Below are 27,983 nucleotides of genomic sequence, written 5' to 3' on the forward strand. Positions count from 1 at the left end.
CCCCCCCCTTCCCGCATCCCCACGTTATCCCATCCCCTCCCCCGCCACCCTCCCCTCCCTCCCCCGCATCCCCGCGCTCCCCCCTCCCCCGCATCCAGCCCCGCACGCTTCCCACCCCCTCCTCCTGTCGCTGCATCCCCCCCTCACCCCCCCACTGCCGGTACCACACCCCCCGCATCCCTCCCTCCATCCCCTGCATCCCTCCCTCCATCCCCCGCATCCCTCCCTCCATCCCCCGCATCCCTCCATCCCCCGCATCCCTGATCCCTCCATCCCCCGCATCCCTCCATCTCTCCATCCCCCGCATCCCTCCATCCCCCCGCATCCCTCCATCCCCCCACACATCCCATATCCCTCCACCCCCTATCCCAACACTCCGCCCCCCCAAAATCCCGTCCCCACCTCCCGCAGCCCAATCAGGGCCGCTCGGAGGAATTCAAACCCCGGCCCCGCAAGCGCCGGCGGCGGCTCCGCTCCCGCGGCCGGGGGGGAAAAGGCTGCGCTGGGGAGACACCGGGATCGGGATCGGGATCGGGAACAGGAGCGGGGCCGGTCCGCATGGGCGCGGGGAGTGGCGGGGCGGGCGCGGCTCCCGCCCGCCGCCCGGAGCGCAGGTGAGTCCGGGGGCACCGGGAGGGCACCGGGAGGGCATCGAGGGGGCTCCCGGCGAAGTTTGGTGGCGGAGGGGCCGTGCGGGGGCTGCGGGGGGTGCGGGGGAGGGACACAAATCGCTGCCGGAGCCCCCAAAGCCACCCCCCTGCGCGGCCGGGGGGTCCGGAGGGGTGCGGTGGGTTCCCCCCCCGGGGGGCTCTGAGAGCCCGCGGCGGGGGGAGAGGAGAGAAAAAAGGGATTTGGGGCCGAAATATCGCTGTTAGATTAAAAAAAAACAAAATCAAAACAACTGCGGGATGGGCGTTTTGGGGAAGAAGGAGAAAACACGGAATTCCTGCAGCTGCTGCAAAGCTGCTGGTTTGGGAATTCTTCCTGGAGACCCCGAGCGCTGAGGGGCTTTGGGGGAGCCCGCCCCTGGCTCCGGGAAACGGGAAGGAGGGGCGGCTGAGGGAAAGTTTGGGATGAAACGGAGCCGCCTCGTCCCTCCTGGAGCCGTGGGGGGCTGGGCGGGAGCCGGGCGGATCCCACGGAGCCCCGGGATAACGGGATGAGCCCCGGGATAACGGGATGAGCCCCGGGATAACGGGATGAGCCGCGGAGCCGCCCCACGCAGGAGCCGGTGGGAATTCACTCCCAGCCCCCTCGGGAAGAGTTGGGAGCTCCCTGGGAGGGTCAGCGAGCCCCGGCCGTGGCGGAGGGAATTGGGGAAGTCTGGGCTTGCCGGAGGCAGTTTTTGGTGCAGAGCCTCGTGTCCAACATGAGATCGAGCTCCGGCAGCGCCGGGCGGGGGTTTGGCGGAGATTTGGGGCTTCCCGGCGCTGGGTTCCCATCCTGCCATTCCTGCCATTCCTGCTTTCTCCCGGTTGTTGTTACACGCCATAAATCTGCTCCAGGGGTTGCTCCCGGGTGGCTCTGGCGGTGCCCGGGCAGGGCTGGGTGTGGGACGGGCGGTGGGGATGGTTTTCCTGGCTAAGGGATGGGTGGGAAGCATCCCTGCCCTGGTGACTCTGGAAGCGCGGCCCCAGCCTGCTCCTGGCAGGCAGTAAACGCCCAGATCCCCGTGGTTTTCCCTGAGAAGCCCCTGGAGGCTGCTTGGGAATGTGTTCAGGGTGGCTCCCCACGGCTCCAGTGCCCGGGAGGGGAAGGGAGAGACCTGGAATCATCCCTCCAGCCTGCAGGGGTGGAACATCCGACCCGTAGGGCCCCCGGGAAGGAGCCATGGGACAAGAGGAGATGGCCTCAGAGAGGTTAAGGCTGGATATCAGGGAAAATTTTTTCATGGAAAGGGTGGTCAGGCACTGGCACAGCCGCCCAGGGCAGGGGTGGAGTCCCCATCCCTGGAGGGATTTAAAATCCCTCTGGATGTGGCTCTTGGGGACGTGGCCTTGGCAGCGCTGGGGGAGCGGCCGGGCTCCATCTCAGAGACCTTTTCCAGGCTGAACAATTCCATAATTCCCTGGCTCTGGCCTGCTCTGGGGGCCCGCAGCCACGCTCCCTGCCCGCTCCCAGCCTGGCAGCAGGACCTGCTGTCCCCAACATGCCACCACCACCCACCTGTTGCGGGTGGCACCGGCCGGGCAGTGTCGCAGCTCCCGCTGCCAGGGAAATCTGCTCCCTGTTTCCCTGCAGCCCGGCCCTGCCGCAGCGTCACCGGGGCAACATTCCCAGTGCCCAGCAGGGACTGGCACCGGCCACCAGGCAGGGCAGGGCTGGAGCACCAGCAGGACGGGGGCGGGCGCCGGAAAAAAGCCGGAGGGTTGGAGCGGCAGCCGCGGGGTTGTTTTTTTTTTATCGGCTCCCTGCTCTCCTCCCTCCCTGCCACGGGTGACAGGAGCTGGTGACATCCTCTGGCTCGTGGCTCTGAACTGTCTGGAGCTGCCAACTGTCAGTAAATCCCGAGCCGTGTTTTTTTTGTTGTTTTTTTTTTTTGGGAACAGCTGCTCCCGGGGAGGGAAGGAAGCGCCGTCAGGGCTGTCGGAGCCGCTCGGGTTCCGCCGCAAATGTTTCTCTCCAGGCAGGAAAATTGATGGAGCTGAATCTGATATTCTGGAGGGGAACTTAATGGCCATTAGGCTGGTTCTCTGCGGCCCTGAGTGCAGGGGTTTGAGTCGGGATTAAAGGATGGGGGAAGTGCTGTCTGAGTCAGGAAGAAAGGATGGGGGAAGAGGGATGTGCTGGATGGGCGGGGGCTGCTCCAGGGTGGAGAACCGGGAGCTGGAGAGGAGCAGGGAGGCTGGAGGTGGCAGGGGAGGTGACATCTGCAGGGTACAGAGCTGTGGTGACCCCAAGGGTGACCCATAATGTGGGTCTGGAACAGCCACACCCCAGGGATCGGCATCCCTGAAATCCCAGATCCCGGCTCTGCTCCCGGGATTTGGTCCCTCTGGTTGTGCTGCTGGGCCAGAGCAGCTCCTGGGGCAGGACCAGGGTCTGTCTGTGCCTGGACAGCGGCATCTGCTGTATCCATGAGCCCTTCCAGCCTGGATGTGGCTCCTGGAGCTGCTGGGAACTCCATCCATTGGCCCTTCCAGCCTGGATGTGGCTCCTGGAGCTGCCTTGTGCTGCCACTTCCCAAGCTTTGCAGCAGGGACCTCACCCCAGCTCCTGGAGTGGCTTTTCCCACTCCCATCTGTCCCTGCTCGGTGACATCCAGCCAGTCCTTCCTCCTAGGAAAACACGTCCCTGCCCTCTGGAAATGAGCCCGTGGAGCTGCCCAAGGTGGGAAACGCTCCTGAGCCCGGAGTTCCTGGGGAAGAGCCCGAATTCCCAGGATGTCCTGCCGGCGCAGACCTGCATTGCAGGGCCGGGATTTTGTCCTTAATTGCTGTGCTGACGGCCTGTGCTAACGAGGGGATTAAGGCCCCGGAAGGGCGAGTGGTGCCCGCCAACTTTCCAAGGTCTTGTGTTTTATAACACTCCCTTCCCTCTCTCATCCCTGCCCTCCGCCTGGAGCAGCCTCCCGGCTCCCCACGCGGGGATCCAGAGATCCAGGGATGCTGGGAATGCACCACGTGCCCCAGAGCTCCTTCCCCCCCTCAGCTGCCGTGGATTGAGGGATGGGGGGACGCCCGGGATGAACCCGGGATGAACCCGGGATGAACCTGGGATGAACCTGGACGCTCCCTGCTCCCTGGTTTCTCCGTCGGGCACTTCTCCAGCAGAAATCAGGATGTGCTCCAGGGCTGGATGTGTTCCCAGGAGGGGGATGAGGGGTCAGGGATGCTCTGCCTGCAAAGGAGGGGCGCTGCTGGATCCCACGGAGCAGGGAGCTGCTCCATCCGGGAGATCCTCCTCATCCCGGCTCGGGAGCACACGGGATGTTCCCCAGGCACCAGCAGAGCTTCCCAAGAGCCTGAATTTGGGGGTGGGGTTGGAGTAAATCCCGTGGGAGCCGTGTGGGATCGGCACCACCCCCCCTCCGAGAGCTCATCCCAAGGGACAGACCCTCGTCCCCAGGGGAACTCCTGGAGGTGCCAGGGCCCTGGGCAGGCACCGCGTGTGCCCGGGCTGCAATTCTCACTTCCAGTAAGAGCAGTCTGGCCAGAGCCAGCCCGGGATCCATCCCAACCTGCTTCCAGGAACGAGCCTGGAGAGGCGTCTCCCCGCCGGCGCATGGCAGGGAAGCGAATCAGGCAGAGATCGGATGGGAAGCGCTTGGCAGGGAGGTGGCACAAAGTGTCCTGGCACGGGGGGAGCGCGGGCAGGAGCAGCTCTGCCCTGGGGCAGCCGATCCCGGGCACCGCGCCGGGATTGGCGGCTTCCAAAGGAGCCGCAGCCCCGGGGGGGGATGGAGGGGACACCGAATTCCAGAGGGAAGGAGGGTTGGCAGACACGCTGTCCTGGATGTCCTGGCTGTCTGTCCTGCCCGGGGGTCCTGCTACACACACCCAGAGCCAGGCTGGCACGGGGGGGTGGGAGGGGGAAGTGTTCCAGGATTTGGGTCTGGATCTGGCACAGGGAGTGGGGGAAGTGTTCCAGGATTTGGGGTTTGGATATGGCATAGGGGGAGTGGGAAGGGGAAGTGTTCCAGGATTTAGGGTCTGGATCTGGCACAGGGAGTGTGGGAAGTGTTCCAGGATTTAGGGTCTGGATCTGCCTCAGGGGGTATGGGAAGGGGAAGAGTCTCAGGACTGGGGGTCTGGATCTGGCACAGGGGATTTAGGAAGGGGAAGTGTTCCAGGGGTGGAAGGATTTGGGGTCTGGATCTGGCACAGGGGGTGTGGGAAGGGGAAGTATTCCAGGATTTGGGGTCTGGATCTGGCACAGGGAGTGTGGGAAAGGAAAGTGTTCCAGGATTTGGGGTCTGGATCTGGCACGGGGGATTTAGGAAGGGGAAGTGTTCTGGAGGTGGAAGGATTTGGGGTCTGGTTGTGGCACAGGAGGTGTGGGAAGTGTTCTGGGATTTGGGGTCTTGATCTGGCACAGGGGGTGTGGGAATTGTTGCAGGATTTGGGATCTGGATCTGTCACAGTGGATTTAGGAAGGGGAAGTGTTCCAGCAGCAGGATGGAAGGATTTGGGGTCTGGATCTGAGAGAGGGGGTGTGGGAAGGGGAAATGTTCTGGGATTTGGGGTCTGGATCTGGCACAGAGGATTTAGGAAGGGGAAGTGTTCCAGGAGTTGGGTCTGGATCTGACACGGGGGATTTAGGAAGGGGAATTGTTCCAGCAGCAGGGTGGAAGGATTTGGGGTCTGGATCTGGGGATGCCACTTCCCTCCTGCTGTCCTGTTCGTGTCCCTGATCCCATTCCAGCCCAGGCTCATCCCTGGCATCTCCGTGTCCTCCCAGTCCTGCCCTGGAGAAGCTTCTGCTGGAGTGGGAACACGGTGCTGGATCATTGGGATCCGCTGGGATCCAGGGCACTGCTGGCTCTGTGCCATTCCTGGCTTCCCTAATCCCGTTCTTCTCCCAGCTCTGTCCACCCCCAGCACATCCCTGGAGCAGCCTCTGGATCTGGGGAGGCTCCAGAACATCCCCCAGTAGCTCCCAGTTCCTTCCCCTGCCTGCCTGGTTTGTGGATGTGCGGGTTGGGCTCCGGGAATGGTTCGGATTCCGGGAACTGTGGCAGGAGATTTGATCCCGAAGGGAAGCAGAAACGGGAGATAACATCCCTTGGAGTGCTCAGCACGGGAACGGCGTCGATTCCCGGGAGCTGCAGCCCCGGCCCTGGAATCGATCCGCGATTTCAGCGGCTCAGCTCGGCCGAGGGAGAGGTTTGGATGCGGAGAGGGGGGAGGAGGAAGAGGAGGAGGAGGAGCAGCAGCTCCCCAGGTCTCCTGTTTGCTCCTGCGGCGTCACCCACCTGCTGGAAAAAACCGGGAGGGGTTTTATCCAGGTTAAAACATTCCCAGGGGAAAGGCTGGGACAATCCAGCAGGGATTTGCTCCTCTCCTCCTTCTCCTGCTGCCATTTGCCTCTGGGCTGGGGGGGTGGAGGGGCTGAATTCCAGAGGTGGAGGTTTGCTCCTGTTTCCTGGGATATTGGAAAGCTTGAGGGGCTGAATTCCAGAGGGTTTAAGTGCCAAAGGCAGGGGGGTTGTTCCTGTTTCCTGGAATATTGAATAAGGATAAGGAGCTGAATTCCAGAGGGTTTAACTGGCAGAGATGGAGGTTTGCTCCTGTTTCCTGGGATATTGAATAAGGATAAGGGGCTAAATTCCAGAGGGTTTAACTGCCAGAGAGGGAATTTTACTCCTGTTTCCCAGGATATTGGAAGGGTTGAGGGACTGAATTCCAAAGGATTTAACTGCCAGAGATGGCAGTTTGCTCCTGTTTCCCGGGATGTTGGATGAGTGGAAGGGTTGAATTCCAGAGGGTTTAAGTGTCAGAGGCAGGGTGTTTGCTCCTGTTTCCTGGGATATTGGAAGGGATAAGGAGCTGAATTCCAGAGGGTTTAACTGCCAGAGAGGGAATTTTACTCCTGTTTCCCAGGATGTTCCTCAGTGACAGCAATTAGCCCGTGTTGGCTTTGGAAAATTCACTTTTCCCTCGGATTTATTGCTGTGTGGGATGCTGGGTTGGAGACCACCTGGAATTCCCGTGGCAGAGGAAGCTCTTCCATGTCCTTTCCCCTTTTGGAGCAACCTGGGCTAGTGGAAGGTGTCCCTTTCCATGGAAATAGGTGACATTTCAGGTCCCTCTCAGCCCAAACCAGTCCGTGACATCCTGAACTGTGGATGTTCACATCCCAAAAAACCACCCTGTGCCTCCTCCTCCTTTTTCCTTCTCCTGGCTGCTCTTCCCTGCTGGCAGGTGGGACACCCAGAGAAGGAAAAGGGGACATTCTCCCACGCTGGCACTGCTGGAATGGAGAATTGGGGCAGCTCGGGGGCAAAACTGGAGCTGTTTTGCCCGAACTTCTTGAATAATTCAAATCCTCCAGGAGATTTGGAAACCTGAGAGCAGCCCTGGAGGGGGCACTGCAGCGGTTTAAGGCTGATCATGGTGATTTAATCACCATTTAAATGAGTGTTATCTCTTTTCCTCTCCGACGCGGAGCCGCAGCCCAACACCCCCGCTGGGATTCGGCGCTGCCGCCGCTCAGCCGAGCGGGAATGTCAGGGAATGAATCACAGAATCAGAGAGTCATGGAATTAGAGAATCACAGAATCAGCTGGGTTGGAAGGGACCTCTGAGATCATCAATCCAACCCTTGATCCAACCCCGCTGTGGTTCCCAGCCCATGGCACTGATGCCACATCCAGTCTCAGCTTAAAAACCTCCAGGGATGGAGAATCCACCCCTTCCCTGGGCAGCCCATTCCAATGGCTGAGCACCCTCTCTGGGAAGAAATTCTCCCTGATATCCAACCTAAACCTCCCCTGGCACAGCTTCAGACCCAGCCCTCTTGTCTTGCTGATGGTTGCCTGGGAAAAGAGACCAACCCCCCCTGACTCCCCCCTCCTGTCAGGGAGTTGCAGAGAGTGAGGAGGTCTCCCCTGAGCCTCCTCTTCTCCAGGCTGAGCCCCCCCAGCTGCCTCAGCCTCTCCTCACAGCACTTGTGCTCCAGTCCCTTCCCCAGCCTCGTTGCTCTCCTCTGGACCTGCTCCAGCCCCTCCATGTCCTTCCTGAGCTGAGGGCCCAGAGCTGGACACAGCACTCCAGGGGTGGCCTCACCAGTGCTGAGTCCAGGGCAAGAATCACTTCCCTGGACCTGTTGGCCACCCTGTTCCTGAGCCAGGCCAGGATCCATTGGCCTTCTTGTCCCCCTGGGCACACTCTGGCTCCTGTTCAGCTCCCTGTCCATCCCCACTCCCAGCTCCCTTCCTGCCTGGCTGCTCTCCAGCCCCTCTGGCCCAGCCTGGAGCTGCCGGGGGTTGTTGTGGCCAAAGGGCAGGATCCCATTTCAGCCCCAAAAGGGGCAGTGCCAGGCTCCAGCTCATCTCCTGGGCCTGATCTCAGGAGGATTTGTCTCTCCTGCTCAGGGTGGTGCCTCCAGCCCTGCCTGGCTCCCTCCCAGCCTGAGCAGAACTGACCGTCCTTCCAGCACCAGGCTGGAATGTGGCGGGATTGGGCAGGATGGGAATCTCCTTCATCAATTTTTACCTTCTCCTTGTGCTGTCCAACATCCCACCAGGGCTGGGAAACGTGCCCTGAGGCTGGAAGCACTGGAGAAGGGTGTGGGAGCAGGAATCCTTGGCAGAACCCATCCAGGGGTTTGTCCTTCCGCCGTCTTTCCGCAGGAGCTCCCAAAATTCCTCCCTCCCCCCTGGAGAAAAGCAGCAGGGCTTGAGAGAGAGTTCAGAAGGCCCAGGATTCTGCTGACAGGAGAAGCTGAATTTGATTAACAGGGGAAGGGAGTGAAGCCTTTCCAAGCCATAAATCCGTTCGGAAGGGATCGATCATTCCGGGACGGGAGGAGAGGAGCTGGGATTAATTGGGAGCTAATGAGGTTTGGGTTGAGTGAGATGCAGATTGGCAACAAGGGAGAGCTGGGAGAATCCCCTCCAGCTGCCTTTTAACAGAGCAGGTTGTTCTGAGCTTCCCTGGACTCGTTTCCAGGCGGTTTTTAGGGATCTTTCCGTGATTCCGGGATGTTCTTTAGGGAAAACCTTCCCGGAGCAGGTCAAGGGTGGGTTTGTTGGTGCTGCAGGGTGGGAGCAGCAGGGAAAGGAGGGGATTGTGCCCCTCTGCCCTGCTCAGGTGAGACCCCACCTCAGGTGACACCTCCAGCTCCGGGATCTGACGTCAGAAGGACGTGGAGCTGCTGGAGCGAGTCCGGAGGAAAACATGGAGATGCTCTGAGGGCTCTGGAGAGACTGGGGGGGTTCAGCTGGAGAAGGGAAGGCTCTGGAGAAACCTCAGAGCCCCTTCCAGGGCCTAAAGGGGCTCCAGGAGAGCTGGAGAGGGATTGGGATGAGGGATGGAGGGACAGGACACAGGGAATGGCTTCAAAGTGAAAAAGGGGGAATTTAGGTGGGATATTGGGAAGGAATTCTTGGCTGTGAGGGTGAGGAGGGGCTGGGATGGATTTCCCAGAGAAGCTGTGGCTGCCCCATCCCTGGAAGTGTCCAAGGAGAAGGGAAGGCTCCAGGGAGACCTGAGAGCTCCTTCCAGGGCCTAAGGAGCTCCAGGAGAGCTGGAGAGGGACTTGGGATGAGGGATGGAGGGACAGGACACAGGGAATGGCTTCAAAGTGAAAGAGGGGGAATTTAGGTGGGATATTGGGAAGGAATTCCTGGCTGGGAGGGTGAGGAAGGAATTCCCAGAGAAGCTGTGGCTGCCCCATCCCTGGAAGTGTCCAAGGCCAGGTTGGAGCCACCTGGGACGGTGGGAAGTGTCCCTGCCCATGGCAGGGTTTGGAATGAGATGATCTCTAAGATCCCTCCCAACCCAACCCATTCCATAATTCCAGGCCAGGCCGGGTTGGACCCCCCAACTCTTTTGCGTTTTATTTTCGGGGAAATTCACCTCCCTCATCCCCAAAACCACCCCGGCGCCGCTCCCCGCGCCGTGGCAGCACCGCGACAAACCCAAACAAAAAAAGCGAGAATTCCCAAATCCCTTTAATTTGCAGCGCCGGGATCCTTTGGAGCAGCTCATTTGCCCACTTGTTCCATAATTCATGGCAGAGCCCGGTAATTAAATGCTAAAGACCTGATTTGCGCGGCGTTGTTTGGAGTCCCATTAAAGCGGCTGAATGCGAGAAATTACCGCCTCCTTTAATTGCTAATTAAAAATAATGGTTACTGAGCAGCCCGGCAGGATTACTCAGCGTTTCTGGGGGGTTTTGGCGCAAAGCAGGAACATTTCGAGTGGTTTTTTTTTATTTTTTAGGCGGATTTCTCGGAGGTTTCTCCCCGGGTTTGTGCTGAGGGGAAAAGGTGCCCCACCTTTATTTAATGGGTAATAAAAGCACGGGAAAAAAAGCGAATTAAAGGCGAATAAACAGAGAGGAGAAGGTCTGGTTGTGTTCCTTGTTTCCCTCTTCCAAGGTTTTTTGGCGTTGGATGGTGGGGGTGGTTGGCAGGGAGGGTTTGGGGGGTGTTTGGGACACACACGGGGGGTTGAGAGGGTGGATTTGGGTGTTTGGAGAAGGGACTGTGCCTGCATTATACATATTTTTATATATATAATTATATATATTTATTATACATATATTTATTATATATATTTATTTGTGCCTGTATTACATATTCAGTTATATATTTATATATATTATATATATAATTATACATATATTTATTATATATTTATTTGTGCCTGTATTTTATATATTTATATTTATTTTTATGTATTACATATTTATTTATACATAATTTTAATATATAATATATATTTATTATATATATTTATTTGTGTCTGTGTTATAGATATTTATTTATATATTTATATATAAATTATATATATATTATATTTATATATTAATTATACATTTATATATTTTTATATAATATATATTTGTATTTTTATATATTATATATTATATTTTATATTTTATATTTATTTTATATATTATATATATTTATACATAATATATATTATATGTTTATTATATATTTATTTGTGTATGTATTATATATGTATGTATTATATATATCTATTTATCTTTTAAGATCCCTTCTTTTTAGATTCCTTCTTTTAAGATCCTCTCTCTTTAGATTCCTTCTTTTTAAATTCCTTCCTTTTAGATCCCCTCTTTTTAGATTCCTTCTTTAAAAATTCCTTCTTTTCAGATTTCTTGTTTTAGGATCTCCTCTTTTTAGATTCCCTCTTTTAAGATTCCCACTTTTTCGATTCCCTCTTTTCAGCTCCCTCTTTTTCACACCTCGGGCTCCTCAAGCTGGAGAGGGACTTGGGATGAGGGATGGAGGGACAGGACACAGGGAATGGCTTCCCAGTGCCAGAGGGCAGGGAGAGATGGGATATTGGGAAGGAATTCCTGGCTGGGAGGGTAGAGAGGGGTTGGGATGGAATTCCCAGAGAAGCTGTGGCTGCCCCATCCCTGGAAGTGTCCAAGGCCAGGATGGAGAAGAAAAGATTCCAAGGATTCCTTAAACCCCTTCCAGGGGGCTCCAGAAGAGCTGGAGAGGGACTTGGGACAAGGGATGGAGAGATGTGACACAGGGAATGGCTTCCCACTGAAATTCAGGTGGGATATTGGGAAGGAATTCCTGGCTGTGAGGGTGGGGAGGGGCTGAGATGGAATTCCCAGAGAAGCTGTGGCTGCCCCATCCTGGAAGTGTCCAAGGCCAGGTTGGAGCACCCTGGGATAGTGGGAGGTGTCCCTGCCCATGGCAGGGGGTGGCACTGGACGTGTTTTCAAGTCCCTTCCACCCCAAACCAGTCTGGAATTCTGGGATTCTCCCCTCCAACGCTCCTGAACGAGGAACATCCGTGAGGAGACAGAACCCGCTGGCACAGGGCCCATCCCACCCTGGGGTCTGGTGCCCCCTCCTGCCACCCCCCCAGTGCCACTGCTCTCCCAGGAATCTTCATCCCTCTCCCAGGAATCTTCATCCCTCTCCCAGCTCATCCCTGAGCTCCCAGGAAATGCCACGAATTGGGATTTTCCTTCCCCTCCCCGGTGATTTGGTGGCAGAGCTCTCTCAGCTCTCCTGGCACCGACACTCCGTTGGCACTGCAGCATCTCCTCTCCCCTCACCCGCGTGTCTGCTCCGTTCCCAGCTTATTTTAGGAACCTGGAAAGCTGTTGGAGCTGCTCTGGAGTCGCTGGGGTGTCTCTTGTGCTCGTGGCTGTTGTTCTTGCTTTGCTTCAGACACAACATTTGTCTGTTCTGCACAAAGACGGGCAGAGAGAAATACAACAGATAAATACAACAGATAAATACAACAGATAAATACAACAGATAAATATCTGTTTTTTCCTGCAACTCCCTCTCCTGCCCCCACACACCCCAGCTGGAGATTCCAGCCTTCCAGCACTGCTTTTCCAAGGCAGACTCTCTTTTCCAGGAGGTAATCCAGTGCTGCTGGAGCTGTGGCAGAGCTCAGGGTGATGCTCAGCTGAGCTGTTCCCGCTGGCCCCGGGCCTGGCCTGCCTCTCCTTCCAAACTGGCACCTCCAGCCTGTCCTGCTCAGCTGCCCAAGGCAGCTCGGGTGAGCTTGGACACCCGGCAAACCAGGGCACCTGGGCCTGCCAGGACCTACTTGGGCCTGCCAGGACATACCTGTGCTGGCCAGGACCTACCTGGACCTGTCAGGACCCACCTGTGTCAGCCAGGACCCACCTGGACCTTCCAGGACTTAACTGGACCTACCAGGACCCACTTGGACCTGCCAGGACCTACCTGTGCTAGCCAGGACCCTTCTGAACCTGCCAGGACCTACCTGAGCCTACCAGGACCCTTCTGAACCTGCCAGGACCCTCCTGAACCTGTCAGGACTCACTTGGACCTGTCAGGACTCACTTGGACCTGTCAGGACCCACCTGAACTTGCCAGGACCCACCTGCACCTGCCAGGACCTACCTATGCCATCCAGGACCCTCCTGAACCTGTCAGGACCTACCTGGACCTGACTGGACCCATCTGTGCCATCCAGGACCTACCTGAGTCAGCCAGGACCCACCTCGACCTGTCAGGACCCTCCTGGACCTCTCAGGACCTACCTGTGCCAGCCAGGACCTACCTGTGCTGGCCAAGACCCTCCTGAACCTATCAGGACCCACCTTGACCTGCCAGGAACTACCTGTGCTGGCCAGGACCCACCTGGACCTGTCAGGACCCACCTGTGCCAGCCAGAACCCTCCTGAACCTGTCAGGACCCACCCGGACCTGTCAAGACCCACATGGACCTAACAGGACCCACTTGGACTTGCCAGGACCTACCTGTGCTGGCCAGGACTCACCTGAACCTGCCAGGACCCTCCTGGGTGATCTGAACTAAAACAAGGCCCCAAAACAAGCCTCCCTTCCCTTTGACAGCTCTTCCCTGGAGTCCAAACCCCCCGACCCTCCTCCCATCGCTCCCGCCGGAGTTCCCGGGAAAAGCCGTGGCCGTGGCTCCCTGATTTCCGGAGCCTCAGAATCCCAAAATCGGGCTCGAAATCCTAAATTTGGGTCAGAAGGCACCCCAAGGCTCATCCCGTGGGCAGGGACACCTCCCACCAGCCCAGGCTGCTCTGAGCTGGAATATCATGGATGTGCTGGGAGCTGAGCTGTTCCAGAGGGATCCAGGGGGATCCCAGAGGAGCTGGGGGACCACCCCTGGGGGGTTTCCTGGCTCTGGACAACGAGGTCCCTTTGTAGGGTGACACTTTGGGAGCCACTTCCCACTGGCACTGGCACCCCTGGGCATGTGCCAGCCCCTCCAGCCCCTTCCTATTCCCAATCCTGGAATAGATTCCCAGGAAAAAACTGGGTTATGATGCAATTAAGGCTGAGAAGATGAATCAGGGATTTGGGGGGGGGAGGGAAAACCCTAAATGTGGCGAGGGAGGTGACAGAGATCCCAGAAATCCTGGAGATCCCGGAGATCCTGGAGATCCCGGAGATCCCGGAGATCCCAGAGATCCCACGTCGGGCTCAGGAGCTGGAGCCCTGCTGGGCTCTGAACCCTGGAATTCCTTCTCCCCCGGGAGCTTCCAGGCAGGGAAGAGCCCCGGGGATGGGAAAAACCCCTGGATAATGGCAGTGCAGGGAAAAGGTACATCCCGGTGCCATGGCAACCTGGCTGGGCCCCGGGGCTGTGGGAGCTGCCAGGCTGGGAGAGGGATGAGCTGGGAGAGGGATGAAGATTCCTGGGAGAGGGATGAAGATTCCTGGGAGAGCAGTGGCACTGGGGGGTGGCAGGAGGGGGCACCAGGCCCCGGGGTGGGATGGGCCCTGTGCCAGCGGGTTCTGTCTCCTCACGGATGTTCCTCGTTCAGGAGCGTTGGAGGGGAGAATCCCAGAATTCCAGAATGGTTTGGGGTGGAAGGGACTTGAAAACACGTCCAGTGCCACCCCCTGCCATGGGCAGGGACACCTCTCACTATCCCAGGTTGCTCCAACCCGGCCTTGGACATTTCCAGGGATGGGGCAGCCACAGCTTCTCTGGGAATTCCATCCCAGCCCCTCCCCACCCTCACAGCCAGGAATTCCTTCCCAATATCCCACCTAAATTTCAGTGGGAAGCCATTCCCTGTGTCCCATCTCTCCAACCCTTGTCCCAAGTCCCTCTCCAGCTCTCCTGGAGCCCCTTTAGGCCCTGGAAGGGGTTTAAGGAATCCTTGGAACCTTTTCTTCTCCAACCAGGCTTTGGACACTCCCAGGGATGGGGCAGCCACAGCTTCTCTGGGAAATCCATCCCAGGGCCTCCCCACCCTCTCCCAGGGAAGGGTTGGAATTCCATGATCATTTTGATCCCTTCCAACCCAAACCATTCCACGATTCCACAGCTCTGAGAGGTGTTTGGTTCCCTCCTCCCCCCCTCCTTAAGGCATCACCTGCAGGAACCTTCTCATTCCAGATCTGTCCCCACCAGCTCTCCAGGGTCCCTTCCCGCCCGTGTGCCTGTCATTCCCACAGGGAATGAGGCTGGAACACCCTGGAGCACATCTGCTGTGCTCTAATTAGCGGGAATCATTAACTGGAATGTCCTTTTCCTGACTCCAGCAGTGTCAGTGCAGTGGCTCCATCAAAGCTGCCTTGTCAGGGGACAAGAAGGATCGTCCTGCTGGGATCACACGGCCATGGAATTATCCCTTGGATCAATTAATTACCTCAAAGTCACCCGGCAGGAATAAATTAACTCCCTTTCTTCCCTCCCTGTGGAGCTGCTGAGTCAGGAAGGGCGGCAGGGTGGGCACAGGGTGGGCACAGGGTGGGCACAGGGTGTGTGCCCTGGGGGGTCCTCTCGGATCCAGGTCCAGCCAACTGTCCCCAAATGTCCCTGCAGCCCCTTCCAGAGGTTCTCCTGCCGAGGGTTCCCCCCTGGCTGGGGCTGGGATGGGAGCACTGGATGGAAGATGAGAAGCTGGGACGACTCCAGGGGAGGATGGGAAGGGCAAAGAGGTCCTGGAGCAACAATTCCAGGGGGCCAGGAAAGAGGAACAAAAATCAGGAAGAAACCTGGAGTGCTGGGGTGAAGATTCCTGAGGTCTCCTCAGACAAGAACCCGGAGCTGCAGCGAGACCCTCGGAGAGGGAACACCCCCCTGGCTGCCAAAAATCAACCTCCAACCCCAATTCCTACGGATTTCCACCAAAAGCAGCCGTTTCCTGGACGAGCCAGGGTGGGTTCCTGATGGGAACAAGGAAGAGCCAACACGAGGCTGTCCCCCCAGTCAGTCCCCCCTGGAATCTCTGCAGAGGGACAAAGAGCACCGGGGGACCCGGGAATGGTGACATCCAGCAGGATCCACCCAGGCCTTTGCTCCCACCGGCCAGGCAAGGACAGGATTTACTGTCAGAGCCCCCAAACACCTTCTTGGATCCCCACCAGGAGATTCCTTGTCCTTGTCCCACCTTCCCCCTCCACTGCTGCCTCTGGAAGTGGCTGTGCCAACCCCAGCCCCACAGCACGAGCCGAGGGAAGGAGCATCCAGGAAAATCCACGGATATTTCTGCGGGTCCGGGTGACACGGAGACCCCGGGACACAAATCCTTGTGGCCACCTTCCCTTGGCAACACATTAATCTGCTCCCAGGGAGCCCACAGATAAAGAGAAGCATCCCAGGAGCGGCTCTTCCTGAAAGGAATTTTGTCACCAGCAATAAATTGCTGGAGGATTTAGATTCCTGCCTGCCCCAAAAACCCGGCACGTGGAGAGATGTGATTTGTTCCAACCCTTTAAAGCTCCTTGATTTAAAGGCTGCTGAACTATCTTTATTTTCTTAGCACATTATTAATCCAGGCTCTGGTGTGCAGGAGCCTCCTGGAGCCTGTTGGTTGGGAATGAAAGGAGGGAAAGGGCGGATGGAAGGGAAAGGAAACCCAGCTCGGTGGAACTTCAAGCTGGGAAGAATCGAATTGTTCCGTCCTTCCTCGTGCCTACGGCTCTGACCACGTGGGATAACTCAGCTCCAGAGCTCCCAGGGGGCTTGTGGGAATACAGGGATGTGTCTCACTCTCCTCAGCTCCTGGAATTTGCCATCCCAGCTCCGAGGTCGGGGCAGGAACTCGCTGGAGTGTTGGACAAGAGGAGGCTCCAGGCCTTGGGATGGTTTGCAGCCTTTTTTCGAGGCACAATTTAAGGAATGTTCCCCCTCCCAGCCCCGTTTGGGAGAGGGAGTTTGGGGTTTAATCAGGGTTTGTGCCACACAGTGTGGTGACACCTCACCAAAAACTCCCAGCTCTGGTGTCCATCCCGCCCATCCCAAAGGGACAGGGATCAGAACCTGGGAAGCTGGAGGTGACAAATAAGCATCAAAACATCCCACAAAGGACAACAAACGGATCTTGCAGCGTTTTGGGGCAAAACCAGCTGAGATTCCACCCTTTGCTGGCTGAGAATCCCCCCCCCCAGGAGCCTTCCTGCCTTTAACCTCCCTGTCCCTGGGATCTGGGAAACTTCAGCGACTCCTTGGCTGCCAAAAAAAAGGCTCCCAGAGAACATCTGCTGTGGAAAACGAGAGCCCTTCATCACCTCATTAGCGAGTTCCCCCAGGGGGGAAGGAGCGACCGGAGCGACCTTTTCGCAGCTGCTCCGGCTTTTGTCGTGCCCTGAGCAGGGAATGAGAATTTTGGGATGCAGGGAGGTCACCCAGCCCCGGGCTGTGGGAGTTTTTCCAGCCCTTTTTCGGCTGGGTGTTCTCAGCCAAGGTGAGCTGGGACGGCTTCCAGAGGTCGGGATGCTGCTGCCGAGCGGGATCGGCCGGCGGGAATCGCGTCCTGAGGCCACCAGAGCTCTGAATCTCGACCTCCAGGCACAGCAGAGGTGCTTCCATCACCTTGGAGGCCTCCTGAGCTCTCCTGATGGCCTGAGGGAATCGCTCCTGAAGACCTCCAGGCCTCTCCTGATGGCCTGAGGGAATCGCTCCCTGTTCCACAGGGAGCGATTCCCTCAGGCCATCAGGAGAGGCCTGGAGGTCTTCAGGGGAATCCTCCCTGCTCCAAACTTTTTGGTCTCTGACCTGCTTTGTGCTGCTTCTTCTCTCCCATCCTCTTCCCTAAATCAGGGTTTATCTCCCTGCTCCGGGCTGTTTATCCCTGGAAGTGCTCAAGGCCAGGTTGGATGGATCCCAAATTTAGGGTATCGTGCTCAAGCCCTGGAGAGGGAGAAATGGCTCCCCTGGGGCTTTGTGGCCACACTTCCCCCCACACATCCCCTAATCACACTTCCTCTAATTCCCTAATCCCCTAATCCCAGGGTCTGATAGGAATCTTTCCTACATTTTTGGAGGCCCAGGTGGGAAGTCTCTTGGGTTTGGGGCTGGATAATTAACAGGATTATGGACATGGAGAGGGGCTTTTCACACAGGCAGGTGTTGGCAGGACCAGGGGGAATGGTTTGGAACTGAAGGAGGAGAGATTTAGGTGGGATATTGGGAAGGAATTCCTCCCTGGGAGGGTGAGGAGGGGCTGGGATGGAATTCCCAGAGAAGCTGTGGCTGCCCCATCTGTGGGAGTGTCCAAGGAGAAGAGAAGGCTCCAGGGAGACCTGAGAGCTCCTTCCAGGGTCTGAAGGGACTCCAGGAGAGCTGGAGAGGGACTTGGAACAAGGGATGGAGGGACAGGACACAGGGAATGGCTTCCCACTGAAATTTAGATGGGATATTGGGAAGGAATTCTTGTGGGGAGGGGCTGGGATGGAATTCCCAGAGAAGCTGTGGCTGCTCCATCCCTGGGAGTGTCCAAGGCCAGGTTGGAGCACCCTGGGATAGTGGGAGGTGTCCCTGCCCATGGAGGGGATGGGACTGGATGAATTTTTAGGTCCTTCCCAACCCAAACCATTCCAGGATTCTCTGGCTGTGCCAGCACTCGGAGCTGACAGTGCCGGGAACTCCGGAGGTGCCGGAGGATCTGAAGCACCAGGATTCCCCTCCTCCCTGATCCTTAACTCCTCCAGGGAAGCTGCTGGAGCCAGGAGAGGTCACACCACCTGCAGCTCCCAGAGGACAGGTCGAGCCTAAAGCATCACTCACAGCTCTGCAGGGCTGGGCTTGGCTCCGGGCGGGAATTAACGGGAATTCTCCGCTTGAGCAGCGGAGCCGCTCCGGGTGAGCCCAGGGAAGGACACTCTCTTCCCTCAGAAACGTGTCCTCAGCCCCTGGGAAGAGGGCTCAGGGGCAGCTCCCGGGACTTCCCAGGAAAAAAGGGGTGGGAGGTGGATTTATGGAAGGGATTTGGTGCCTCTTGCCCAGATTTTCCGAACCCCAGAACCATAAAAGTGGGAAAAGACCTCCCAGATGGAGTCCAACACTCCTCCAAGGCCACCACTAAACACCAACCCACGTCCCCAAGAGTGGCTTTTAAATCCCTCCAGGGCTGGAAAACCCTTTTTCCAGGGAGGAATTTTCCCTTTCCCAGCCCTGGCTGCGGCTCGGCCTCACCATAAATCAGGAGCTGATTTTCCTTAATTGCCATTGGCAGGTAAATTAAACCCTTTAAGGGCCCGGAACCCTCAGGAATAACAAATATCTTTGCCCTGAAGTGAAGCCTCCAAGGGTGTGTCACTGCAGGATTTTCCAGTGTCACTTTGTCAACACTCCAAAAAAAAAAAAAAAAAAAAGGAAAAGAAGAAGTGCTTGGATCCCTTTCCCAGAGATTTATGGCATTCCAGAGGAGAATGGATTTTTGATTAGAGGAGCAGTTGGTTCGGGTGGTTTGTTTTTTTTTGTCTCTCCCAAGTGGTGAGATAATGCTGGACCTCACTGAATTATCCAGGAGGAACAAATTCCCTTCCTGTCTCCAGGCTGGAATTGCTCCCTCCCTCCCTCCCTGCAGCACTAAATCCCTGCTCTGAGGTGCAGCCAGGATCGATATTCCCAAATGCCAGAGGGACAGGACACAGGGAATGGCTTCAGACTGAAAGAGGGGAAATTTAGATGGGATATTGGGAAGGAATGTGCCTCAGGGAACTGGTATCCCGAGTTTCCCTGAGGACCATCCAGCTTTTTTTTGGGTTTAAAAGAGGGAAAAGTTTTTCCAGCAGGAGGATTTCCTGCAGCTCTGCCGCCCTTCCCGGGAGAGAGGGAGGAGTGGGAAGCTCCCAGCCAGCCATTCCCACTTGGACAGAGACTCTGGGAGAGGGGAGGAATTTGGAGATGAAAGAGCACAGAATTCCAGCATGGATTGGGTTGGAAGGGACCTAAAATACCATTTCATCCAGGTTGCTCCAACCTGGCCTTGGACACTTCCAGGGATGGGGCAGCTTCTCTGGAAAAGCTGTGCCAGGGCCTCACCATCATTCCAGGGAGGAATTCCTTCCTAATCTTCTTCCTAATTTCTCCTGAGACCCTTTGGAGGTGCCTGGAGAGACCCAAAATTGGGACAGAAGCCCCTCTGGCACCGGCCCTGCTCCTCCTGGCTCTTGCTCAGGGCAAAGACCTCGATCCCATTGATCCCATTGATCCCATTGATCCCTATCCTGGAGACAATTCCAGGCAGGAGAATCCTGCCTGTCCCAGGCCATGGATCTGCTCCTGGAGAGCAGCTGAAAGGAGATAAAATCAGCAGGAGGTCATTGAAATGCAGCCACAGTTCCCTGCTGGAGCAGAGCTGGGGCCAGGGGAGAGGAGCAGCGGGATGGAGGGATGGAGGGAGGGAGGGAAGGATTTATGGATGGATGGAGGGATGGATGGAGGGATGGAGGGAGGGAGGGATGGATGGAGGGAGGGAGGGATGGATGGAGGGATGGAGGGATGGATTTATGGATGGATGGATGGATGGAGGGAGGGAGGGAGGGATGAAGGGATGGGCTGGCTAAACTGGGCTGGAATGGACTGGGCTGAAGTGGAATGGACTGGGCTATACTGGGCTGAGCTGGGGTTAGGCTGGACTAGGCTGGATTGGCTAAACCGGACTGGACTGGACTGGGCTGGGCTGGGTTTTAACAGACTGGGCTCAACTGGAATGGACTGGGGTGGGCTGGAATGGACTGGGCTATACTGGGCTAAATTGGGGTTAGGCTGGACTAGGCTGGATTGGCTAAACTGGGCTGGAATGGACTGGACTGGGCTGAACTGAACTGGACTGGGCTAAGCTGGAAAGGACTGAGCTGGCTGAGTTGGGAATAGGCTGGACTAGGCTGGATTGGCTAAACTGGGCTGGAATGGACTGGGCTGGGCTGGAGTGGACTGGTTTGGGCTGGAGTGGACTGGACTGAGCTGAACTGGATGGGCTGAGCTGGAATGGACTGGGCTATACTGGGCTGAGTTGGGAATAGGCTGGACTATGGGATTCGGGAGCATCCCATTGATTCTGGAGCATCCCAGGGATTCAGGAGCATCCCAGGGATTCAGGAGCATCCCAGGGATTCAGGAGCATCCCAGGCATTCGGGAGCATCCCAGGGATTCAGGAGCATCCCAGGGATTCGGGAGCATCCCAGGCTGTGGGTCTGGATGGACACACACCCGGGAGGATCTCAGAGGGGCAGAGATGCAGCCCTGGCGATTGGGGGGGGTATTTTTTTGGGGGAGGGGGACCACAAGGAGCCTCAGGCGGGGGCGGGCAGGCTCAGCCCCCGGCCCCGCGCTCGCTCTCCCACGGTCTGGTTTTTCCCAGGCAGCGGCTCAGGAAACTTCTCCCGGCTCCAGTTGCTGCGCTCCACCTTTTATTCTAATCGCTCCCGCATCGCCATAGGAACCCGCTCCAGCGGGAGCCAGGAGCGGCTCCTTCCCGGAGCGCTCCTTCCCCCGGCATGGCAAGGCATGGAGCCGGCATTCCAGGTACTATCCATCCCCTCTGGAATGCTCCCGCCGCGGGCACTGTGAGGAGGGGGGTACCGGGGACCCCCCACCCCTCCCGGGCTCGGGGTCCAGGATATCTGCTGGATGTTGTCCAGCGTGGGTGGAGAGGGCGGGAGCGCGGGATTTGGGGTGGGAAGAGCCTTTCCTGGGGGGTCTGGATGCTCCCTGGGTGGTTTGGGAGCGGCGGGGGGGGGGGGGGGTTTCCCGTGTGTGCCGGGATGAGCAGGGATGGGAAGGGTCCTGCTCCTGGCTGGGCTTCCCCGGGAGGAGCAGGGATTCCAGAGCCTGGGATTTCGGGGGAAAACATCCCTGCTTAGCTGGGATTGGGCTGAACATCCCCCTTGGGCCGAAGGGTTGGCCCTTTCTCTTCCAAAAACGTGGATGGGACATCCCTGGCACTCGGGGAGGGGGGGGCTGATCCACCTGGCATGTCCCAAATTATTGGATCCTGTGGAGCTGCCGGGCTGGGAGAGCCCCTCCAGGGCGGCTCCATGGCTTTGGAGAGCTGCTGGAGGGGGAATTGGCATTCCTGTTATCCACAGGTTTAGCAGGAAACCGGCCAAGCTCCCACATGGGGGGTTTGGGGGTCAGACCCGGAATCCCGGTGCTGAGGTGGAAGGTGCTGGAAGAGGGATGCTGGGAGAGGGTTTTGGAGAAAATGAGGGGATATCTGGGCACCTGAGGGATCCTGCTGAGCCTCAGGATCTTCCTGGGGCATCCAGGATGTCTCCTGGAGCCCGGATCTCCTCGTCCATGATGACAGAGAGGGGCCGAGGGGATCCACGGAGGAGCCCCTGAATCCTCCTGTGGGCATCAAACACCCCCAAACACGGGCTGTGGCACCTCGGGCAGGGCTGGCACTGCCTGGCCAGGGGTTTGCCTGGTGGGATATGGGAGGATGAACCCCTGGGACTGTCGGGAACAGCCAGGCTGGAGGTGGAAAGGGGTCTCACCCTCCCTCCCTGGGCACCTCGGGGGGCAGGAGGGTCTCTCCCTGCCAGGGAGGGTCGGTGGAGGGGGCAGTGCCAGCTCATTCCCTGGCAGCAATAAGAGGGAAGCTGGGGAGGGGAAAGGAGGGGGACTTTCCCAGGGAATTGCATTCCCAAAATGGGAAACAACTTTATTCCTGGCTGAGGAAGGACAGAGGGGAAGGCCCCGAACCAGCAAACCTGAACCTGGGGCAAGGAGAGGAGCAGATTTCCAGGGAAAACACAGCTTGGGGAGTCACAGGAAGGCAGGAATATGGGAATAAAGGAAAGCAGGACGAGAGGAATACAGGACAACAGGAATACAGCCAGTTTGTGGCAGCTGAGCCCTGTTTGCTCCCAGCTCCAGGGGGCATCCCATAAAAAGGTGCCAGGAGGTCCCAGTGTGGGGCAGAACCCCCCAAGGACAAGGTGCAGCCCAAATTCCAGGGGGTTTTATCCCACTGGGAGCCAAGCTCCCCCTGGCAGAGCCCCTGCCTGAGCTCAGCCCAAGATCCAGGCTCGATCCCAGCAGGATTCCTGGGCTGGATCCAGCGGCGCCGTTGACTGAAAAAGGCAAGGAATTCCTGCAGGGAATCTGGGAGCTCCTGTGGGAGCACTGGGGTGGCCAGGGAGGCACAGAGAGAGGCCTCCATCCCACCTGGGACAGACAGACAGACCCTCCTGGGACAGACAGACCCTCCTGGGACAGACAGACCCTCCTGGGACAGACAGATCCTGGCTCTGGAGGTGAAGGGGAAGGGGGGAGGGAGCTGCACTTCCCAGCGAAGCCTTTTCCCATCTCCAAGGAGCTAAAACTCAGGAATAGAAGAGAAGGCTCCAGGGAGACCTTCCAGGGGTTTATAAAAAAGGTGGGATAATGGTTTTAGGGCTAAAAGCAGGGAGATTCCTGCTGGAGATCAGGAGGGAATGTTTTATGAGGAGAGTGGGGAGAAGCTGGGATGAAGCCATTCCCTGTGTCCTGTCCCTCCAGCCCTCGTTCCCAAGTCCCTCTCCAGCTCTCCTGGAGCCCCTTTAGGCCCTGGAAGGGGTTTAAGGTCTCCTTGGAACCTTCTCTGCTCTGGCCTGGCCTTGGACACTCCCAGGGCTGGGGCAGCCACAGCTTCTCTGGGAATTCCATCCCAGCCCCTCCTCACCCTCCCAGCCAGGAATTCCTTCCCGATATCCCACCTGAACCTCCCCTTTTACTTTAAAACCACCTCCCCATCCCCAATTTTTTTGTCTACAACCACCTCCCAACACCCAAATCTCCCTCTGCTGCCTTCCCTCCTCGGGGCTCCCTCGTTTTCCCACTCCCAGCTCAGCTCCAGGTGGGAAAGCTGGGATAATCAGGAATGTCTGGGAGCATCCAGGGAGCAGAGGCTGTGCCCCCCTCCCTGCTGCCAGCCCAGAGGTGCCCAGAGGTGCCCAGAGGTGCCAGGGAGAGCCCTCCCTTCCCAGCCAGCTGCATCCCTCCTCCTCCAGCTCCGTCCCCGCCGCCTCCTTGTTTGGAATAAACATCTCGTGAGGTCTCTGCCGCTCCCGAATTACCGCGGAATTCGTGTTTCACAGCCGGGAAAAGCTCGGCCCAACCCCCTGGAATTGTTGACAGGGCTCCTCTTCCTCCGTGAGCGCCGTTTCCTCGCTCGTGCTCTTCTTTTTAGTTACTAAGGGAACATGAATCTTAATAAAACTCCATCAAATGTGCCTGAAATAACAGCTGCCTTCAGCCCACTGCCTGAGCAGAGGGCTGGGGCTCCGCTCAGAATTCCTGGGAAATTCAGATTACGGATCCAAAAGGTCTTTGGGGTTGGAAGAAACCTTAAAGATCATCTTGTTTCCATGGGCAGGGACACCTCTCACTATCCCAGGGTGCTCCAACCCGGCCTTGGACACTTCCAGGGATGGGGCAGCCACAGCTTCTCTGGGAAATCCATCCCAGCCCCTCTCCACCCTCAGCCAAGAATTCCTTCCCAATATCCCATCTAAATTTCCCCTCTTTCACTCTGAAGCCATTCCCTGTGTCCTGTCCCTCCAGCCCTTGTCCCAAGTCCCTCTCCAGCTCTCCTGGAGTCCCTTCAGACCCTGAAAGGGGTTTAAGGTCTCCTTGGACCCTTTTCTTCTCCACCCTGGCCTTGGACACTTCCAGGGATCCAGGGGCAGCCACAACTTCTCTGGGAAAACCTTTTCCAGGGCCTCCTGATTCTTCCCACAGCAAGAGGGAAATCCTTTCTCCTGAAAACTCCAGGATATAAAACCAGGGCTGCTGTGGAGCAAAAAATGTTGTATTTTGTCCTAAATGTGCCTCTTCTTCCCGGGATTTGGGATGGGAGCCAGCTGGGCATCTCCAGCTCCAAATGATTTATTGGGCTTTGTTGTCCAAGGATTTCTCACAGCTCCAGTGCCGGGATCCCCCAAGGGGAATTTTCCTGACCTGGATGTGTCCATGGGAAGCACCAGGGCAGGTTTAGGCTGGATGGGTCCTGGCATCTCCCAGGGGGGCTTTTGGGTTATTTTTCTGGAGTTTCCACAGCACTGGGAGCACTCAGGTTCCGGGGGCTGCAGGGGGGGATTGGTGGGGGTGGTCTGGAAAGGTTGTGGATGTTCTCCTGGAGAGGTTGGTGTGGATGTTCTTCCAGAAAGGTTAGTGTGGATGTTCTCCAAATGACGTTGGTTGGATGTTCTCCCAGGAAGGTTGGTGTGGGATATTCTCTCAGGGAGGTTGATTGGATGTTCTCCTGGAAAGGTTGGTGTGGATGTTCTCCCAGGAAGGTTGGTTGGATGTTCTCCTAAAGAGGTTGGTGTGGATGTTCTTCAAAGGAAGTTGTTGTGGATGTTCTCCTGGAAAGGTTGATTGGATGTTCTCCCAGAAAGGTTGGTGTGGATGTTCTCCTAAGGAGGTTGATTGGATATTCTCCTGGAAAGGTTGGTTGGATGTTCTCCTGGAAAGGCTGGTGTGGATGTTCTCTTGGAAAGGCTGATTGGACGTTCTCCCAGGAAGGTTGGTGTGGATGTTCTCCCAGGAAGGTTGGTGTGGATGTTCTCCTGGAAGGGTTGGTTGGATGTTCTCTTGGAAAGGCTGATTGGACGTTCTCCCAGGAAGGTTGGTGTGGATGTTCTCCCAGGAAGGTTGGTGTGGATGTTCTCCCAGGAAGGTTGGTGTGGATGTTCTCCCAGAAAGGTTGCTGTGGATGTTCTCCCAGGGAGGTTGCTGTGGATGTTCTCCCAGGGAGGTTGCTGTGGATGTTCTCCTGGAAAGGTTGATTGGATGTTCTCCCAGGGCTGTCGCCGTGGATTTTCTCCCGCGTTAACTCCCTCCAGAGCTGCCAACTCCAGATGTGCCTCGTGCTCCTCGTGATCCCCAGTGACTCCCCAGCCCTTTAACCCCCTCTGCCCTCTCTGTCCCTCTGCTCTGCCTCCCCAGCCCAGGAAAGCTGGACCCTGGAGACCTTCCCTCAGTGACGTGGCTGCTCGGACACGGCCTCCCCCTGCTCCTGCTGCAGTAGCAATGCTGGTGTCCCCACGGAGCTGCAGTGAGGTGGGTGCCCTCCTTCCCCTCCTGGAACCAGCCCCTGCTGCTGCCCAGCCAAAGGGAGGGCAGCTGGACACGTGTCCCTCAGCAGGAGGGAGTACATTCCGACCTCGTGTCCATCCTGGGAGAACTCGGAGGCCGGGATGGGCAGAGCCTGAGCAGCCCACTCTGACTGCAGAGGGAGGGAATTTTTGGTGGGAATTACCTGGGGTTTGGGTCCCTCTCCAGAGGGTTTCTGGGGATTTGTGACTGGACAGACAAGTTCTGCACCAGTGCCCTGCACTGCCCACCCCCCCCACGCCCTTGTGCCCCTCATGGGTGGCTTCTCCAGCTTGCTAAAAAACCAGGAATCCCCTTGGGAGCTTCCCTGCCCTTCCCTGTGCCCGTTGCTGTGTCCTGAGGCCAATTCCTGCTCCCTCACCACCTCTGCTTTCCCATGTCCAGTTCCTCCTCCCTCACCAGCTCTGCCTTCCCCATGACCAATTCCTTTCCCTGTGTCCAATTCCTCTCCCTGCATCCAATTCCCTTCCCTATGCCCAATTCTCTTCTCTGTGTCCAATGCCTTTCCCCATGGCCAATTCCTCTCCTTGTGTCCAACTTCCTTCCCTGTGCCCAATTCCCTTCCCCATGGCCAATTCCTTTTCCTGCATCCAATTCCCTTCCCTGTAGCCAATTCCTTCCCCTGTGGCCAATTCCTTTCCCTGCCTCCAATTCCCTTCCCCATGGGCAATTCCTTTCCCCCTGACCAATCCATTTCCCCGTGTCCAATTCCTTTCCCTGTGTCCAATTCCTTTCACTGTGTCCAATTCCTGTCCCTGCATCCAATTCCCTTCCCTGCATCCAATTCCTTTCCCTGTGTCAAATTCCTTTCCCTATGTCCAATTCCCTTCCTTGTGCCCAATTCTCTTCCCTGTGCCCAATTCCCTTCCCTGCATCCAATTCCTTTCCCTGTGTCCAATTCCTTTTCCCCCGACCTTTCCCTCTTTCCCCATGGCCAAATCCTTTCCCCGTGCCCAAATCCTTTCCCGGTGCCCAACCCCTCCTCCCTCACCGCCTCTCTTTCCCCTCCAGGATCTCTGGGCTCTGGCAGGAGCGCGCCCCGCGCCGGTGCCCATGGAGTGAGCGGTGCCCGGGGGTGAGCGGGCACAGCAGGACGCCGAAGTTTGGCTGCCCCGGCCCCGCCAAAATCCCTCCCCGTCCCTCCCGCGCCCCCCCCCCGCCTCTGCCATGAATGATGCGTCGACGATGGATTATGAACTGCTCTCGCCGTCCCTGGTGGAGCACCCGGCGGGCGCCGCGGGCATGGACGCCGAGCAGAAAACTGTCTTTGCCTTCGTCATCTTCCTCCTGGTCTTCTTGGTGATGCTGATGGTTCGCTGCTTCCGCATCCTGCTGGACCCCTACAGCCGCATGCCCGCCTCCTCCTGGACCGACCACAAGGAGGGCTTGGAGAGGGGCCAGTTTGACTATGCCCTGGTGTAGAGGGCAGGGCTGGGGCGAGCCCGGGCGCTCCCCGTGCCCCCCAGCCCCGTCCCGGCCCCCCCTTCCCTCCGCGGGGATGCTCCGGGCACCGCGGCGCTGAGCTCCGGGCCGGGGAGAGGCGGCGTGTCGGGGGGGGAGGGAGTTTTCTAGGGGTTTCTCTCTTTTCTAAGCACTTTTCGGTTCTCTCTTTGCAGCCCGGGAGGGAGGGATGGGGGGTCGGGGGGCTGAGCCGGCCCCGCGCGGTGCCCGCTGCCCCCGGGGCACGAGGGGACGGGACGGGGCATGGCGGGACCTGCCCTCGGCCCCCGCTCGGGGCGGCTCTGCCCGGTGCCACGGCAGAGCTTCGACCCTCTCTCCCCTTCCCTCCACTCCTCCGGCCCCTTCCCAACCCGTCCCCCCCGTCCGTGTCCCCCGGGGAGCGCTGCCCGTGGTCCAGCGCGTGTGTGTGTGTGTGTGTCCCTGTAGCTGAGCTGTGTCCGTCAGGGGGGTTTCCAGGCACCAGACCCAAGTGCTGGCTTTGTTCCTCTCCGCGTGGCAGTCCCAAGAACCCCCCCCTAAAAAGGGAAGGGGAGGTGGAGACCCCCCGTGTGTGCAGCCCCCTATTTTTTGGGCCTCCAGCCCCGCAGCCGCTCTCTGCTCCCGCGGTGCCCCGTCCCTGCCCGGCTGGTGACAGTGGCCCTGAGCGAGGTGCAGCCCTGCTGGGATTCCAGGAGGGATCAAAGATCCCACACCACGCCTGGGAGATGCTCCTCAGCCAGCCCCGGCCTGGCAGCCCCCCCCTCCCGGTGCCCCGTGCCCCGTTCCAGCAGGACCTGGGTGGCCTCTCCGTGCCCAGGGGGTCGCTGGGGGTGGCTGGCCCTTCCCTGGCCGTCCTGATTTTGGGAATCCGAGGGGCTGGGGAAGTAGATGAGGGGGATCAAGGCTGTTTTCTCCGTGCTTGGGGAGCAGGGGTGCTCAGCTGGCCGCGGGGTGGGCTGTGGCCGTGGGCCAGCAGGAGGGTTTGGAGCCCACGGGGGAGAGAGAAGCTCTGCCCCCTCCATGGAAATAAAGCTGCACTGTGCTAACCCCACCCAGCTCCAGCTCTGCTCTTTGGTGTCCCT

At 57.8% G+C, this 27,983-nt stretch overlaps 1 protein-coding gene across 1 annotated transcript; it reads left to right on the forward strand.

Annotated features, from left to right (window-relative positions):
- The first annotated feature begins 97 nt into the window (after positions 1 to 97).
- CTXN1 (cortexin 1) lies at positions 98 to 27,952 on the forward strand. Its single transcript, XM_064637221.1, has 3 exons — positions 98 to 614; positions 25,294 to 25,407; positions 26,473 to 27,952. The coding sequence occupies exon 3, from the start codon at positions 26,629 to 26,631 to the stop codon at positions 26,881 to 26,883; it is 255 nt and encodes an 84-aa protein (XP_064493291.1). The 5' UTR covers positions 98 to 614; positions 25,294 to 25,407; positions 26,473 to 26,628; the 3' UTR covers positions 26,884 to 27,952.
- Positions 27,953 to 27,983: the final 31 nt, after the last annotated feature.

Source organism: Pseudopipra pipra, chromosome 27, assembly GCF_036250125.1.
Source record: "Pseudopipra pipra isolate bDixPip1 chromosome 27, bDixPip1.hap1, whole genome shotgun sequence".
Taxonomy (NCBI): Eukaryota; Metazoa; Chordata; class Aves; order Passeriformes; family Pipridae; genus Pseudopipra; species Pseudopipra pipra.

What these genes read in the sequence shown, in the direction of transcription:
- CTXN1 (XM_064637221.1), top strand. Translation starts at nt 26,629, where the DNA reads ATGAATGATGCGTCGACGATGGATTATGAACTGCTCTCGCCGTCCCTG.